Raw genomic sequence first — 18042 nt, forward strand, 5'->3', positions numbered from 1 at the left:
CCACTGGAGCTTCCTCTGTAGGGACAGAATCAGGCTGCTCTTCTTTGCGTGAGACCAGTCCTAAAGGCCACAATCTTCCTTCCCAAGGGCCTCTGTGGAATTCTGATGTGTTATGTGCTGAGGTGGGGGAAGCTCTGGCATCTTTAAGTCTGTAGTAACTGTAAAGTACGCAGTGGGGGGAAAAAATAACCTTTTTTTTAATCTGTGAGAGTGATTCTGTGCACTTGTTCCTGCAAGAGATAGTTCAAGGCCCTTGGGGAAAAATGACCCGGCTACTGTTTTTGTTTACCAGGTCAAATGGATGATGTACTGGATCATATTCGCGCTCTTCACGACAGCAGAGACATTCACGGATATCTTTCTTTGCTGGTGAGCACCAGATGGGAGAGGGTTTTTGGCATGAAATGGAAAGCAAATGGAAATGTTTGCAAGGGGAAAAAAGGGACACAATGGTGCGCTGCCACCTGAGCATGGGGTTAGCAGCTTCAGGTGCACAGAGGTGTTTCGTCTGGAGGAACCATGTTTCCTTTCTCGGTACTGTCGTAGGAAAAGCAAGAAAGAGGATAGAACTGCTGAGTGGTATCTCATTAGTGAGAAATCATTAGAGGAATCTCAGCCCCCTGCCTGGCAGAGAGAGGCGAAGCTGATTGTGGAGCTGGATGCTTGCAGAGATCCTCGCGTAAACAACAGCAGCTTTAGCTGCAGGCACAGTTCTAGACTTGCCTGGCTGTCTCCTGCAGTAAATACCCGCTCTCTGGGGAACAGGCAGAAACAGCCCTGCCGCACAGGATTTTGTTTGTAGGTTACTGCGTGGGTGGTTGTTCCTGGGATGTTTTGCCCAGCTTATACCTAGGTAGTCTGGGTTTATGGTTTGATGGAGGACAGTGATAGCCCATAGTGATGGGGGCTCTCTGGTGCCAGTGGAAGGATTCCTGGTGACCTCTGTCAGGATGAGAGCACGTAAATGCCCAATTATCAGATTCAGAGGGCAACAAAGCTGGTGAGGAGCCTGGAGCACGAGTATTATGAGGAGCGGCTGAGGAAACAGGGGTTTTCAGCCTGGAGAAAAGGAGGCTGAGGGGAGACCTTATCGCTGTCTGCAACTACCTTCAGGTAGTAGGAGGTTGTAGCATGGATGGTGTTGGTCTCTTCCCCCGAGTAACTGTTGACAGGACAAGAGGAAATGGCCTCAAGTTGCACCAGGGAGGGTTTAGATTGGATATTGGGAAAAAAATTCTTTGCAGAAAGGGTTGTCAGGCATTGGAACAGGCTTCCCAAGGAAGTGATGGAGTTACCATCCATAGAGGGCTTTTAAAGGCATTTAGACAAGGTTCTTAGGGACATGGTTTAGTGCTAGAGTTAGGTTAGGTTATGGTTGGACTCTATGATCTTGACGTTCTCTTCCAACTGAAATGATTTTATGATTCTGTGATTCTGAATTTGAATGCTCACGTTTGGAAATGTTTGTTACTTGGTTGCCCTTTTTAGTAAGGGGTTTCTAGTGGAAACCAGTGAGATCAGTAGACTTCAGGATGAAAATTTAATGGTAGTGCATGACCCTCACCTAAAGCCTGATTCACCGTAGCACTGCATGCCTCTGGTGAGTCCTCCAGACAAAGGGAATCTGGACTACTTGGCAGCATGTCAGATCCATTGAAAATGAGATTAAAGACATTATTGTCTCTCTGTCTAATTTGCATGCGGATCTACCTCCACTGTGTTCATCTGAAGCTTTGTTTTTTTGGAGGATGTATTATGTGGGTCTCTCAGGAGGAATGACAAAGGGTTTGTCCAGCCCGTGAAATCAAGTATGCTGTAGAGATCCTCAGTGAGGTGGAAGACCAACCTGGCAAATCCATGCTCAGAGTAGAGCATTACAGAGGCCCATAGAGTCAGACGTGGGTGCAGCGTGGCCTTGCAGGCTTGGTGGCAGTGCTGTGCTGTCACAGCAGGGGTCTGGCTGGGCTGGTGCACAGCCACCATGGGGTCTCTGCACTACTCTTGCTTGCCTCTGCCTACAAAGGGTATTATTGGTTGTTATCTTAAAAGCAGAAAGGCAGAGAGATGAAAAGTGCATAAATGTATCAATGAAATATTGATTTGCTCCTTTGTAATGACTGGAAATGCTCTGAAGGCAGCATCTGTGCTCTTTGCATGTAGAAAGCTCCTCTTATCACACAGCAGAGTTTCTTCCAGACCATTAAATAATGGGCCTGATACCCGAGTAAAGATTTACCCATTGAGATGTGTGCCAAGGAAAGTGAATGTGGTTTGGTCTTTGAGTTCCTTGCTAAGCGAAAGCTGCCCTAAGCTAGACTGGCCAGTCCCTTCCTGTGCCGAGCATCTCTAATTAAGGGCAGTGGTTAAACTGGGAGCAGACATTAACAGCTCTTTTTCTTCTAGGTTTCCATTCTACTATGAACTCAAAATAGCTTTTGTAGCTTGGCTGCTGTCTCCATATACAAAAGGCTCCAGCCTTCTCTACAGGAAATTTGTTCATCCAACGCTGTCTTCAAAAGAAAAGGTAATCACAGGTGTCCGGGTCCTCTCTGGGTGGAGCAGATCTACAGTGTGTTTACTCCAGTCTTCGTATCACTCATTTTCATTGAGGGACTGGGAGTTGCTGATTCTCTTCCTCTGTCATTTGATCATCTCCTTTTGATGGGTGTTTTTGTTCTTTGTGGTTGTTGTGTTTTTAAATACTGGCATCTGTTCAGCGCACTCACATGTATTAACTCATCTTTGTGCACTTGAGAAGTTGGGAGGGAGGGGGATTAAAAATACCTCCTAGAGCTGCTTTGCACATACAGACTGAATATAGCTGGAGTGCTGTGTTGTGGCTGGATATAACAATTAGAGAAACAGAGTCTGGCAGCCAGGGCTCCTTAACTTTGTCCCTAGCTCTGCCTAAAATGTGGTGCAGCAATGAGACAAGTAACCCAGCCTGTCTGAAAGGCACTTAGTAAACATTTACCTGGCTGGGAGATGCACAGCATGCTGAAGTAAGGTATGTAGCATGTGAGGTCCTAGCTTCAGAAATGTCTTGCTCAAATTCATGATGCTAATTTTGAGGAGAGACGTTACAGCTTGGATCACTTGCCTGCCTAGGAGATGCATGTGGCTATGAATGGGATGTTGTCAGGTGGATCCATTTGGCTCATGGGAATGCGTGGGCCAGGGATAACTGTCAGTCATGTATCAACACGCAAACTACCAAGAAGTTAATAACTGTTTCCCACATTGACAGCTGTGGAAATGAAAGATGTTTAGCCACAGGCAGTGCATGAACAGTTGTATCTCAGTCCTGTCCGAGAAGGACAGTGGGGATCAGTCCCATCTCTCTGCTTCCTGTGAACTTCTGCTTACACTTCTCACTAGTGCTTGTGCATTTTGGATTGCCACCTCTTATTTACAGCTTCCAGTCCCTACTAACCCAGCACATCCAGTAGCTGTGTACTAGAAGCTGTCATCCATCATCATCCAGATCCCTGTGTCTTGAGGGAGGGTGGGTGAGGGCAGGGATTTTTGTAATGATTTCACTGTATATTAGAACAGCAAAGTCCAGAATCTCTGGACCTACCAGTTCCATAGGCATGTTGAAGCTGGACACTGCAGTGATGTGCAGAGATATCTTGGATGCTTCTGAGACCACTAGTCCTGGACCCAGGGCAGCAGAGCTGCAGCTGCCCAGTGTCATAATCTGATTCTTTTCAATTATGGGGCAATGCAGTTTGTCTTTAGGGTCCATAGATTGCCAGTGGCTCCTGACACACCCTGGTGCATTCTTTCCCAGGTGGATGTGTCTGTCTTGCTCCCAGGACCTATTGGTGGTGGTTGCGCTGTGCAAGTGTATCCCAACTTTGGGTCCCAATCTGCCGCTCACAGAATAAAGAGTTCCCAAAGCCTGCAGTGGGAGTTACTGCTCCCCTGCAAACCTTTCCTTTCTGCAGACATTGGCTGTGAACTTCTCTTCAGCCAAGGTGGAGGAAACGGAGGATGTCTGCCTCCATAGAAGATGACCTGGCCATGCCAAGAGTTTGAGGCTGGGAGCACTCTGAATTTGTTCTTCTTGTCCTTTCTTTTTTTTGTTGTTGTTGTCGTCTGCTGTGACAGGAGATCGATGACTGCCTCGTCCAGGCAAAAGACCGGAGCTACGATGCCCTTGTGCACTTCGGGAAGCGCGGCCTGAACGTCGCAGCCACAGCAGCCGTCATGGCAGCTTCAAAGGTAAAGGTGCGGGTCAGGATGGTGACATTGGCATCTCATCTGCATCCATTGCCAACAGCAGCCACAGTGTGGAGAGGGAGAGATGGTGAGGGCAGGGATTCTCTCCATGATTTTTTTGTCATGCCCCCTGATGTCTCATTCACCAGACACACAGGTCCCTCTTGGGATGAAAACAGTATGTGTCCACGTAAACATGAGAAACTTGATTCCTGTGAGGTGCCAGAGCCCTGGACCAGGCTGCCCAGAGAGGCTGTGGAGTCTCCTTCTCTGGAGACATTCAAACCCGCCTGGACATCTTCCTGTGTGATCTGCTCTGGTGAACCTGCTTTAGCAGGTGGGTTGGACTGGATGATCTCCAGATGTCCCTTCCAACCCCAGCCATTCTGTGATTCTGTGTGGTACATAGTGAACCCACAGGAGGCTGGAAATGACGGATTAAGACTAGGGTCTGCCTCAGGCCTCTGAACGTTACATTTTCCATCAGTACCTGGATGACAGCATTAGCAATTCTGTTGACCACAACCTATAATCTTCATTTTTACTGTCAAAATAGAAGCATGCTTCCTTGAAAGATGCTGACGTTAGGTGAACACAGTTAACACTCTATCAGGGAAACGTTTTTTTTTTTTGGTCAGCACCTTCCATGGTGAAGGGAAGGGCCATCTGCACCCCAGTTTTTCAGTCGTTGTGCTGAGTTGTTGAGAAGTCTGGAGGATCTAATGATCTATAATTTGGGTACTCACAGAAAGTGGACATGATCTGAAGGTCATGAAGGCTAAAAGTTCATCTGCAAGACTTACACATAACATACCTGGTGCCTAGTTCTCTGAAGATGTGTTTATTTAAGAGTGAACAGGAAGTGGCATTAGGTGCATTTGGAGTGTGAGTAGATACTGGGTGAATGGTCTCATCTGAGGAGGTGTATCGTGTACTGTCTTCCTGGCTTAGAGCCAGAACTAGAAAATAGCTGTTATCTCTGTTCCTTTGCTTGCATAAAAGCTGCAAGGACCTGATAACTGCATTTTGTGGTCCTGCTCTCTGGCCATGGATTATCATGGCTTAGGGTAGATGCACACAGTGACTATACCCTTGCATTCTGGAGGCAAGACTTGTATAAAATATACAGCTTTCATGCGGTCAGACACAGTTCCCCTTGCAAAAGGATAATAGAAACATATGGGCAAGGTGGGTACTGGTATTAGGAAAAACGTGTGAATGGAAGTTGAAGGAAATTCTTTTCCTCTCTCAAATGCTTTTCCTATGACCTCAGGCACATCATTTTAGTATGTCTGGGCATTACCTTTTGTAAAAATGCATAATACATCCTTTGGAGGCCAAATACTATAAAGTCTATAAAGTACGTTGGATGCAAGGTATTATAGAAGTGCAGAGCCCCTGGGATGTGCCATGCACATGTAGGATCACAAATATATGCAAAAGCTAAATCCTGTTCCAAAGAAAAACCAAAAATTCCCTCCTTTTTCCCTGCCAAGCATTGTGGAGGCTGTGACTGTCAGGCCTGGCTCAGTTCTTCTCCTGAACTGTTGCTCTGCAGTGGATAGGCTCTGCTAACCCAGGGACTGCTGGCTAAGCCAAACCTGCACTGAAACCTGGGGTAAATGTGGAGCTAAGGCGAAGCTGTGTTTTATATGCCCAACAAAACAACATTTGTGTGATGCCTCCATGACACTTTTACTGCTTCTGTGTAAGCCTGAAGAAGTCGCACCACAGACATAAATAGGCTCTGGGAATGCCTGTTTTGTAGCACTGCTTGTGTTCTGAACTCCTTCCTACAAGGTGCTGCAAACTGTCTGTGCTAGAGCTGTTTTTAGGACAGAGTGAAAAGCTACTTGTGAACCCCAAATAAACTCAGAGTCCTGTTTGGGGAGCTCCTGAATATGAGAAGCTCAACAGTAGCCCAGACCCACAGTGCAAACAGTTCACATCTCAGCCCTGCAACAGTGTCTTCATCAGCTTTTCAACCTGAATAAATACTCAGCACCACAGCTTTTCTTTTCACTGTTCTGTTTTTCTGGTGTTTTGCTTAAGAATCTCAGTGCCTTGAGCTGTGGCTCCAGTGGCGGTGGGAAGCTGAATAGAAGGGAGAAGAGTCTCCAGGGTACAAGGAAGCTGTTGTTTTGCGTGAGTTAATGAAGCTGCCCATTCAGTGCTGGAAGAAAGCAACTCTGTGACTTATGTAATATTGTTGTATGGTACATCTGCCAGCTGAACTTGAGAGAAAACAGATAAGGTATAGCAACCTATAAATGGACCTGTGTCTTCCATTGGGGAGGTGAAAATGATCTATTGATAAGCTTGAGACGTTGTTATTGGATTGACTGATTTTTTCAAAACAAAGCAAGGACTCTTCCTGTCTTTGGTTCAACCTTGACATGTAAATTACTCTGAATATGTGAGGCAAAATAGGACTCCTGGCTTCCTTCACCACTTTGGCCTGTGGCCTCCAGCGAGTTGTTTGCTTCTGTGTGCCTCAGGGTGCAGGTCCAAGAGACGGCGTGAGCTGATTTTACAGCTCTTCTCCTCCAAAATGGTGTAATGCTCCTGGTGCGTTACTATGCATCAGCTCTTTGGTCCTCCTCAGGATACCTCTAATCTATCAGAAAGCTAATCCAGAAATGGGAAAAATGGGAATACTGTTTTTTGAGCCCAGAAATGTGTTGTGAGTGCCTGAGCCAGCACAAGGGAAGGGACAGAACCGGAGTGAAGAGTGTGGTTGAAGGAATGAAAAGCAAGATCTTCCCTTCCTGGTGGCGAGAAGGAGACAGCTTAACTCTGCTGCTCATGGGACCACACCCGTAATACATTTACACTCTTCATGGTATAATGTTCAAGAATGGGTAAAGCAGCTTCTGTCCCTGCCCTTCTCGAACTGAATTTATTGCCTTTTGGGCAGGGAGAGCTGAATGGCTGTGATTTACAGCCCAATGTGTTGCAGTGCAGGAGTGCTGAGCTGGGGTTCCTCAGATATTTGGGGTGTGAAATGTGATGGCTCAGGTGTGGACGTGTCTGCATTCAGCTGTCCCTGCTGCTGTGAAGGGAGCCATTCCAGGAGAACAGTGATACGAGCAGGTACAGCTGGTAACAGCTTCTGTTGCCCTGGTTTTCAGCTGCTGTTAAATATATGTCAACACCCTGACTTGCTCACTTGAGAAGGAATTATAACAGAGCTAGATTATCCTGCATGAGAGAAGTTTAAGTGACTAATTATCTGCAAAACACTTTGAGCTGACAGATGCCAGACAAGACTCTGGTCCTGTCCTTGGGGGGAAGTTTCCAGGAAGGGAGGAAAGAGAATACAATTTCTAAGGCTTATCCTGGCTTTCCCCAATGCCAAGGTTAGCTTCTGATAAGTGTTGCGTGTAGGTGGGAAAGTGAGCCCTGAACAGGTTCTTTGGGTATCAGCCTTTAATGGATCGTATTATAATTGGAACCTATAGAGATGACCACATATTCAGGAGCACTGAGCTCCTGCAGCTCTCATGGAAAACGTGGCTCCTACCGGCAAGTGAATGTGAGGATCTGTCCTATTTCCTGCTTCACTTGGATTGATGGGTGAGAAAAAGATGGTTTTGTATTAAGAAATGGACCCTCTGACTTTGCAAGTCAGCATCTTCTGGTGGCAAAGAGAGAGGCTGGGCTGAAAGTGCATTGTGTACAGACCTGTTTTCAATAAATTAGCTTTAATCTAAAATCTCCTGTACTTGGAGACATGTCTCCCACTGTGCACAATCCTGTCCTCTCATTTCTTTCCGAGCTGCGGCAATAGATCTTCTTGTGTTGCACAAGATCTGTCATGATCTTTTTTCTTTTGTGATAAGATTTGGGCAAGGCCCTTCTCTTCATTCTACTTACCCACTGAGCAGCACAATCTGCTCCTCTCTGATTTGTGTGTCACAAGCTGCTACTTATATACTTATCACTAAGACGCTGCAAGCTGTGCACACCCACACTTTCCTTATCTCTGATCCCCTGACCCTTTCCCCTTTCTATCTTAAATAGCCTGCAGTTTTAGTTAGCCAAGTGCAGGCTTGTCTCCCTTCCTCCTGCTCCTTTCCCCTGCTCTGTTTTGTTTTGAAGCCACAGTTGTGCTAGCGCTGGCACAAACGTGTGCCAATTCATTTTACAGGCTGGGGAGCTGTCAGTGTCCCAAGCACCCTGAGTCTGCCCAGCTGGCTCGCTTGGGTGTTTTCTCTCTCTCCAGAGAGTCTATTTTTGACTCTCTCTAAGCAGAGAGGGCATTGGATATCTGGTCTTATTACCCCTCCTAGATGCTCAACACCAATCTTTTCCCTGCTCTCAGCAGCTTGTGTCCCCACCAAGGAGCATAATCTCATTTGGGGCTCTGTAATCCTGTCCTTATTGCTTGGTCATTCTGTCACACGCTGTGACTTCAAGAGGGTCTGGCCTAAATGGCAGGATTAGATGACCAGACAGTAAATCCTGCTACTTTTTGTGTGCTTTCAATTAGTTCCAACTAGTTCAGCCTTTCCTGCTTCCAAAGGGCCCTGGGCACTGTCCACCACCTTCTTTCCAGCAGTGGAGCTGTCAGATGGAGGCCTGGGCATAACTGGGCTTTTCATTGGCACCAGTCAGGTTTTGGTGTGAGCGGCTGGGACACGTGTGTGGCTGCAGTGAGGAGAGGGACCGATGGTGTGGAGGCAGCAGCAGCCTCCCCCAGCACGCCCATGTGTCCTCCCTTGCTGTCTCCATGCTCCCAGCACTTTCTCATCCTCCATCTGTCACCCTGGGGCTTCCACCACTGCTGCCTTGCCCTGTCCCCAATCCCCCACCCTTTTACTCCCTGCTTCTCTTCCCAAGACCCTGCCCAGCCCCGCTGTTGCCTCCCCTGTATCTACAACCAATTTTACACTCTCCCCCAGCTCTCCGACTCTCTGCTTCAAGCTCCTGGGTTTCCCAGATCCTATTTGCATGTATCCTTATGCCTTGCCCCGAACAAACCAGTTCTGCCAAACAGGTCAATATCTTTCCCCACCCTCAAGACAAATCCTCCTCTCAACCACTTAACCATCCCCAAGCTGCAGCCTCAACTCTGCTCTTCAAAGGATACCTGCAGAAAACATCTCACAACCAACAGCTCATCGTAACCCAGAAGTTTCTGATAGTGGACCTTTTTCTGCCCTCTTTCTGCCCTCCTGTGCATAGGGCAGGGACTGTTTGCACAGCAGCTGGTGCTGTGGCCCATTGTGTGCCCCTCAGTACCCCTGCCTTTAGAAGGGGAGTGGGTCACATATGCTGCTGGCAGTGGGCACAGTGCCTTGGCAGGAGATGATAAATGAGGTGGAGTGAGCAGGCACGCATGATTGGTATCGATGAAAGGCTTGTTTGTGCCTAATAAGTCTGAGAAACAGTCCAGGAGCCTTTCATGCGTGGGGAAATATGGCTTGTGGTGCTGCCAGAGCTGGCAATCACTCTGGTTGTTGCTTAAAAGAATCAGACATGCAGATGAAAGCAGGAGGATTACAGGATGTGCATCCACCTCCTTAGTGTTCAGGAGTGCAGCATCAGCGGTTTCCAAATTGCTTCAGCTCACAACCACCTCTCTGGTCCAACATCATCACTTCCATTTCCACCTTTGGGCTCACCAGCCCCTGAGGAGTCGCAGCTCTGCTACTTTAGGGTCCCTTAGCCCAGGGAATTTATTGGGAAGTTTCCCATTGTGTTGGCTGTTTTTTAAACCAGGGCACTGGAAGGGAAACACTGGAGGTCATTTAGATTTTATCAGTCAAACAGTATCTTTTCCTTCATTTCTGTCATCTGGCTGGTATAGCCAGTGCAACTGCCTGAAAGTCAATATGTTGATCCCTAATTTTCCATGAAAATTGAGACGTGTTTACTGTGGGAGTTTGGAGCCCAAACTTGTGTAAGAGAGAGATGCCGCCTTTTGTGGCATGATGGTGGAGAATCACAATTTTACTTGAATTGGAAAGAGGGAGGCATGGGGTGGGGAGCATCCTTCCCTTTAATAGGCTTGGATAAAGCCTCTTTGTAACAATGAGATCCCGCTGCTTGGCGGGAGAGTGTTTCTCTGCTTACCAAAGGTATCAGTGAACAGCTCTGTCTCTGCTTAGTACCACATCTGTAATGGCCACACTATGTCCCCTGATCTCTGACATGGCCAAGAGTTGCAGAAGCCAGGAGTGATATAAAATAACGCAGTTTGATAAACCTTTGAGGACACATTAGTTTTATCGAGGAGGGCTGAGCGTGCTGCTTTTGAAAGTAGTTTCCTGTAAAGGATGTCCATTTGGGATCTAAAATCAAAGATCTCATGGCTGTGCAATGCTATACCAAATGGCTTTCTTGAAACATATGTTAGCATGTCATTGCTCACAGAATTTTGTGGACTGTTCCTGTGGTGGTGTGACAGCTTGTGGTGTCTTCACTCTTAAGTCTTCGAGAATCTGTTTGGGTTTTTTTCCCCCAAATCAATAGAAACCCGGTGCTGTTTCCACTTTCTCTCTCTTGTTGGCTCTTCGGTTCGTGTCTCCAAGAATCAAACAACAGCCAGTGAATGCACAGGACAGCAGAATCAAACAATAAATTTATATGGAGAGACCAGGCTGGGAGATACAATAACAAACAGTTCCCTGGAGAGGAAATGAACTGCACAAACAAAAAGGGTGGATGAAATTAAGTTTCCACCATCAATATTAACGTCAGCTGGTTTCCCTTTGAGTCTGGAATACTGTCTGGCATCTCCAAGCCATGGAGCTGTCTCAGGCTGGGCACAGCACACAGGCCCTGGCCATAAGGATATTGTTTGTAGGATATTTGTGTTGATATGGTGGCAGAAGCAGTTTCCTCCCGCCCTCAGGCCTGTGCTCAGAGCATAAAGCCACTGGCTTTGCTCTTAGCAGGACCTGCCCGCAGCCAGACGTGATAATGCTTCTGTGTGCAAACTCCCACTCGTTGCTGTAATTCCCCGGCGTTACCCAACTTCTCAGAAGCCCTGTCAGTCACCAGGGCTAAAATGACTGCCACGTGTCCCTCACATAATCCTGTGCCTAAATTAGTCGTAAATGCACTCTGTTCTTAATGATCTTAAGTCTGGATTACAGAGGTGGCCACACACTGAGGGTTTCTCCAGCGGGAAGCATCAATCAAGTGCAAGGACTGGAGTGGCAGCCTGTTGTGTTTATGATTTGCTTTACTCTTTAAATGCACTTATGAGGCAACACCTTGTCAGATGGGGTTATGGAGTGGTTTCTTCATCTCTCTGGGAAAGCTGAGGGAGAACCTGCGTTCAAAGGTGTAGTTCACATGTGGGTGTCCCTGCTTTTGATGTGTATGTGAGTGCCTGTACATGGTGCCCAGCGTCGTGCTCGTGTCTCGCCTCGATTACTTATGCTTCAAATAGACCTTATTCTCAAAGCTTTTATATGTGTTGCCACAATGGCTCTCTCTTTTCCCTTGCTAGGTCTCTCAGCTGCTTCATTTACACTTGTTTTTGGACCACAAAAAAGGGCAGGTAATTTGCTGAGTGCCTACACTAACCACTAACTAACATCTGGCTCCCCATTAGACTAGTCGAACTGTTTTCAGCTGAGATTGAGCTGAGACCAGATGCTGTCTGCTCCGCTTCCAGTGGGTAGATCCCGCGTGCTGAGCTTTAAAAGCCTGTCTTTGATCTCATCAACAAAATGCCTTCCAAGTCCTCTGCTGGCAATCAGAGAGACTCCAGCAGCCAGGCAGGGAGCTTTGTATGTGGAAAACCTGTCTAACTCAGGTTGTTGCTACTGCATTGGCCAAACTGCTGCATTTGCCTTTGGTTTGTCTCGCTAATGGCTAAAGGGAGCATCTCTTCCACCACTGGGATCCCATTTGGATGGTTTGGGGTTGCAGTGAAGCTGGTGAGGCCAGGACTTGGCTCACCAAGTGAAGATGCATCCCAGCAAGCATTTTCAGACTGGTGTGGTTGGGAAAGTCCTGCTGATGCCACAGCAATAACTCATGACCTAGGAACATGCACCACACCTCGTAGCAAATGAATATCTGCAGGATGGAGGCTGTGACGTGCATGCAGATGTGTCTGCTGGCGTGGAGGAGAACTGCTAACCAAAATTCCAGCAAAAAGAGAGGAGAACGTTAACAGGTTTAGTATTGTGCTGGAAGCGAGTGTGACTTAGTCTTCCCTTGCCTGTCCATTAACTGCTGATCTTAAGACGCAAAAGACCAGACAGTGCCATCCTGTATTAACAACCACCAAATTAAAAGCTTCTATTTTATGACCTGATATTTTTTTGTTCCTGATTTGTGTCACTTCACTGTGCTGTGTTGTAGTTTCCACAGCTGCAAAAATGGAGTTTATAGGTATTATAAGCGTTTTGAAGCCTAAATAATGTCTACAGAATTTTTTCAGATTGTCAGACTGAAGGTATGATAAAATCTAGACGCTATTATTTGTTTATATTTGGATCATTTAATGGGACTTTGCTATATAAATTGCAGATTTTTAAATTATTTGCCTGATTTTATTTACCTAGAGCCTACATAAAGCTACCTGCATATGTGGAATGTTTGTAATTAATTGATGTAAACCCAGTTTTTCCAGACTCCTAAATCCATCTCCATCTTAAAAGTTTTACTTCAAATGTGAATGCAGAGATTAATTATAGAGAGGCGAAGCAATTAAGACAGTTGCAGCTATTTCTGATGGAGTGCCTTTCAGACTGCCTGACACAAAGATGACTTCAGGTTTTGGAAAGGACCAAGATTTCTGATCCTTCCAAGCAAATATCGGTTGCATCGGTGTTTGTGCTCTGGGCCCACAGAGGTTGACGTTTGTTTCTGGGAATGATGATGTCTGCAACATTTAGAGGAAGGCAGCACGCAGGTTAGCGGGCTTTGAAAGCTCGGGATTTTGATACCGTTTTTTAAAGCAAAAATAAGGAGAGAATGTGCTAGATGTGGGGAAGTAAGGTACACCTTTGCTACAGTTGCAATTTTGACCAAAGCTGGTAGAGATGTACCTAAATTAGTTTTACATTAATTACTGTGCTGCATGGATGGGAGCTTTAACTTCCCATAGAATCACAGACAAGCTTCTGCAGCTTAAATATCCGTGTCTTGATGGGAGATGCCATAATACCATTGGGTTTGTCATGAATCTAAATAAGGTTGATAACAAGTGATAGCAGTTACTGGGGGGTGATATTACTGTGTCCTTTTTAGTATTTATCTTCTGTCCTATTTAGTAGCACTGAGCCCTGCCCCAGCCTGGCCATTCTGTGCCCCTGTAGAGAGAAAACTGCCCCATGTGTGTACCCAGCGAGGCTGATGCGTCCTGGGAGAAGAAGAGATGATTGAAGCCTGAAGAGATGTGCTCTCAGCTTGTGCCGTGCCTTATCTATGGGGTGAACTTTCCTAGGGACAAGATCAGATGAATTTGAGAGCATGTACATGATAGGGAGCAGGGAACAGAGACACACCTGCTGTCACTTGTTGCCACCCAAACCTCACCCTCTAGCAAAATCCTTGACTAGTGGATCAGAATTTCCATGCTTATGGGGACAGTCTGTGTCCTGAGAGAAGCTGGGTGGGCTAGAAGTTGAGTCTAGTCAGGCAGTCTTGTGCTCAGGGAGAGTAAAGCTCAGTCTTCCAGCACCACTTCATACTTGTGTCCTCTACCAGGGGATGAAGTCCCCGAAATACAAGTCCCACACTGCCAGCACAATCATCCTGACAGGGCAGCTGCTTTTCAGTGAGGGGAGAGAGAGGTGGTATCATCCATAGTCCCACAGCCCTTCCAGTCCCCTTTTCAAAGGTTGTATAACATCATTGTGCTGTTTTGCTCTTGACACAGTGAAATGTTACCGTGACTACTGTCACACTATAACTACTGTCACACTCTCTGGGATAAAACTAGCCCAGAACTGTGTGGACACGCTGCAAACGTGCCTCTGGCCTGCAGTGTACATGTAGCCTCAGGACCCAGATCTCCTTTCTGTACAGACACACGCTGTGCTGAAATTCCTGGGACACCTCCCATGTCTGGAGCAGTTACAAGAGCATCTGTGTGATTGTAGCCAAGATGGTAAACAAAATTCCCCAAAACAGCTGCTCTTCCACATGATTATTTTACCCAAACACAGCCCAAGATGTGTGCTAAGTCTATTCTGTTGTGAAATAAAGCTATTGACTTGGTTTTTTCTTTTGTTAATAAATTATAAGTCTTGTTGTGGAACAATAAGCATTACAGCTGGAAAAAGTCTTTATTGCTGAAACATGTAAGTACAGCAGGGCAAACCCTCACAGTGCTGGCTTTTCAAATGCTTGTGATTTCATATACAGCAGCTACTTATCTGTCAGGGAAATTAAGGCTGGTAACAACGTTTTCCATTTTACTCTGAAATCATTCTGATTCTGCTGTAATCATAATTTCTGTTGTGTTTCTATTTGGGGTCAGGTGGAAATGTGGTGATGGGGAAAGAATTGTGTGATGTTGTGCCCTAGGAACAATTAAATCGAGTCTATACCTACAAAGACCAAAGGTGCAAAAATTTGAAAGAAAAGAAGTGAAAGAGAAGTCAGCAGGTTTTCACATGTGTTCAGTGTCCTCACTCAGCATGAGCCTTTCTGAGATTTGGACAAACTGTTTCATAGAATGGTAGGAACAGTAATATTTTCCTATTTATGGATTGAGCAACCTTTATCTTTGCTGTTACAAACTCAGGTGAAATTAAAACAAAGATTAAGACAATGTCTTTTCTTTCCTGGATGAAGTCCAAGTTGTTTAGCACAAGTGCAGTGACTGTGTGTTTAGAACTGTGTTTGTACATATTATATGTATAGACCCACAGATGGCAGGCACTTATTGAGCCCTTGTTGTTTCAAAGCTGTCTCTGGGACTTTTGATCATTATATGCCGCTATATCATGAGTTGCAATGCAAGAATATTAACATATCTTCTTCATTTTCTATGCAAAGGGGTGTGTTAGCGTCATCTTCCCTGCCAGGTGGGTCTGACGTATGAATCTCATCTCTAATCTGACTCGTGTCCATATACATAAATTGCTTGCTAGAATGAAATGGTATTTGGGTTGTCAGCCCAGTGACAGTTGCAGACATAGACTGTAGAGTAAATCTGTCTTAGGCTGGCCTAAGAGGGATAACTCGAGATGCCTCTTGGAGAGAGAACATGTCCCAAGAGTGGCTCAGCCACTGGCAGGAGGAGCCAAAGTTCAGGCATCAATTCTTGTGGCCAGTTGGAGAGTGAGATGGCAGAGATGAGATTTTAACAAAACCTCAGCTCCAGAAACTCCGCTATCAAGTATATAAAATCAGCAAAATGAAATGTCTTGGAATACAAGAGAGAAAGACCAATTCATTTAAAATACTTTAAAAAACAGAACAGGCTAATGAGAAAGTAAATCTGCAGGTAGAGCATGGTGGGTGTGTGGAGACTTCTCTGTGAGTCTGCAGGTAAACTGAATGTAAAATGCTGCCAAACAAAACATACATAGAAAGATCTTAAGAAACCAAAGGTTCACTAAAATGAAGAAAAAAATCCCAGTGCAGCTTTTTGAGTAACTCTGCCCTACAAAGGACAGTTCAGTTTTATTTTTCTTAGGTGATGCATATTTCTACTGCTGATGCATCGGGACAGCATTGAAGAAGTTCTCGTCGTGTGCTGTTTGCTTCTTGCTGATGCAGAAGGTGCTGTGGTCCAGGATGTACAGCCTGCCGGTGGTTAAATGGATGTGCTCTGGAGTTGAGTTTGGGGACAGGATACTGAAATCTGCAGCCCAGAAGGGAGCAGTGATGGATTCTGGTCCAGCCCCAACCTTGAGCCCTCTGGCCGTGTTCCACTTGTGTGCTGCTTTGACAAATACGAATCTAAATGAAGATGGTGTCTGAATCGCTATGATGTACCTTAACTACGTCATTAAACAGGGCAATATTTACTGTTGTTTGCCATTTTGCCTCAGTCAAAGCATCCATTGAATTTGTCCTAATTTACAGTAGCAGAAATAATTTTAGAATCAGGCCCTATATATTTATTTCAGGATTTTTTTTCAAGACTATATACTATGAATTATCTTTCAGACCCTCTCCCCACCAACAAAATGTCAAAACATAGATACACTTTTGATCAGTAATGCTGCTTATATTCTGAATATCACTTAATGTAGCCAACAGAGAAGGATAGATAGGGTTTGTATTGATTGTATTGTTCTTTTATGGCAGTGGTGTAGTACGAAGGTTGCAGAATTCAGAACGAGGAATACTTATAGTCAACTTCTTGATGGGATGTAGTTTTAATGAAAAGTTTCTTTTAACCGACCCATCTTTTACAAAGAACAACTACATTCCTTTCACCGAGGAATATGTTTGTTGTCTCACTGAGAGCTAGTCTAAAAAGAATAAAAAATATTGTATTAGTTGATTTCTTCTTTAAGCTGCATGGAAAAAGCACTGCAATATTTGTTTGCATTTAACAATAACATTTTGTTACTTTGAAATTTCAGGTTTTCTGTGCTCTGAAAATTCTGTATATGACGGAGAATGGCTGGGTCACTATAATCATAGATGAATAACTTTAAAATGGAGTTATTTTGATGCAGACTATTTAATTGTGTTTCCGAAGCCAAGCACCTATTTGACTTGGATCCTAGTGAAGAAAAGTACCTACCAGAAAGATAAAACAACATCCTGCTCCTTTAGATGTGGCCAAGGCTACTCCGAGCTCCAGTGACTTCACTGAAGAATCTGAGATGCTCGCTATCAAATTGTGAATGGATTTATACACAAAACCACTCCAAAAGAAAGAGCAAAGAGAAGGAAATGATGCTTTTAACAACTCATTTTTGTCCTCTCTAGGTTACTGGACCAGGCAATTTTTTCTCTTCCCATTGCACGTTAATGAGCAAGGAGGTAGAAAGGCTCAAAATACACTGTGGAATCTTACCTTTTGTGTTATTTGCTTGTTTAACTAGGGACAGGGGGCCCTGTCGGAGAGACTAAGGAGCTTTAGCATGCAGGACCTGTCAACGATTCGTGGAGACAGCAGCAGCGCTGTCCCTCCTTCAGTCACTGTACGAACAAGTAGCAAACAGAGCCAGCCAAAAACATCCCGAAGTGCATCGGAAGGCACCGGCAGCTCAGGTAAGCGCCAGCGTTATTTTCAGCGTCGTGTTGTCTGGAATATCGCACAGTCGAATGAAGTCATGCCGTTGGCAGGAATATATAGAAACAGGCATTTCAGGCAGCACATACCAGAATTTGCAGGACACAGACATGCTTGTTGAGTCTCTTGGCGCTTGAGAGAGAAAACAGTATCATCGTTTGGTGGTTACTATTCCTGGCTGGTACCAAGGCAGTCAGTACCAGTCCTTGCAACTTGAGCTGAAAAGTCAGGCTTTGGGCTGGGGGCTGGAAACTGTGGTGGCTTTTCAATGAGAGGGGTAATGGAAGTGCAAAAATAAGATATGCACATTAGTGGGCAAGGGTCATTATTGTCATCAAAGCCCCCATATGGTGATATAGCCTTATGTCATCTGAACATAACTGTGAGTTATAATGCATGTCTGTTTGAATTAGGCCCACTTGTGCTTCTTCTAAACTCTACAGGAGCTGTTACAAGACTTGACAGTTGTACTTGCAGAACTTTATCACTGATAAAGCCAACTGAGAAATCAAACCCATATAAAGCACTCCTAGAAGCAGAAACCAAGGTCTGACAGCTGTTTATGATGTGAAGGATGCCTTCATAAGCGCTGTTATGGAGAACAAGTCATTCTGAAGGGCAGTGGTTTGTTTTCAGATTCTGAAAGA

The 18042-nt window shown here is 45.3% G+C and overlaps 1 protein-coding gene across 12 annotated transcripts in view; it reads left to right on the top strand.

Moving 5' to 3' along the window:
- Positions 1 to 18042, top strand: part of REEP1 (receptor accessory protein 1) — a 67964-nt gene that overhangs the window by 29892 nt on the left and 20030 nt on the right. For 7 of the 12 annotated variants that reach the window (XM_065060266.1, XM_065060270.1, XM_065060275.1 and 4 more), the window contains exons 3-7: positions 293 to 369; positions 2404 to 2524; positions 4114 to 4227; positions 11687 to 11737; positions 17205 to 17373. In XM_065060266.1, coding sequence (XP_064916338.1) covers positions 293 to 369; positions 2404 to 2524; positions 4114 to 4227; positions 11687 to 11737; positions 17205 to 17373 — 532 coding nt within the window. Of the gene's footprint in view, positions 1 to 292; positions 370 to 2403; positions 2525 to 4113; positions 4234 to 11686; positions 11738 to 17204; positions 17374 to 18042 lie in introns of all 12 variants that reach the window. The other 5 variants (XM_065060277.1, XM_065060269.1, XM_065060276.1 and 2 more) reach the window with 2 other exon arrangements.

Source organism: Columba livia, chromosome 4 (assembly GCF_036013475.1).
Source record: "Columba livia isolate bColLiv1 breed racing homer chromosome 4, bColLiv1.pat.W.v2, whole genome shotgun sequence".
Taxonomy (NCBI): Eukaryota; Metazoa; Chordata; class Aves; order Columbiformes; family Columbidae; genus Columba; species Columba livia.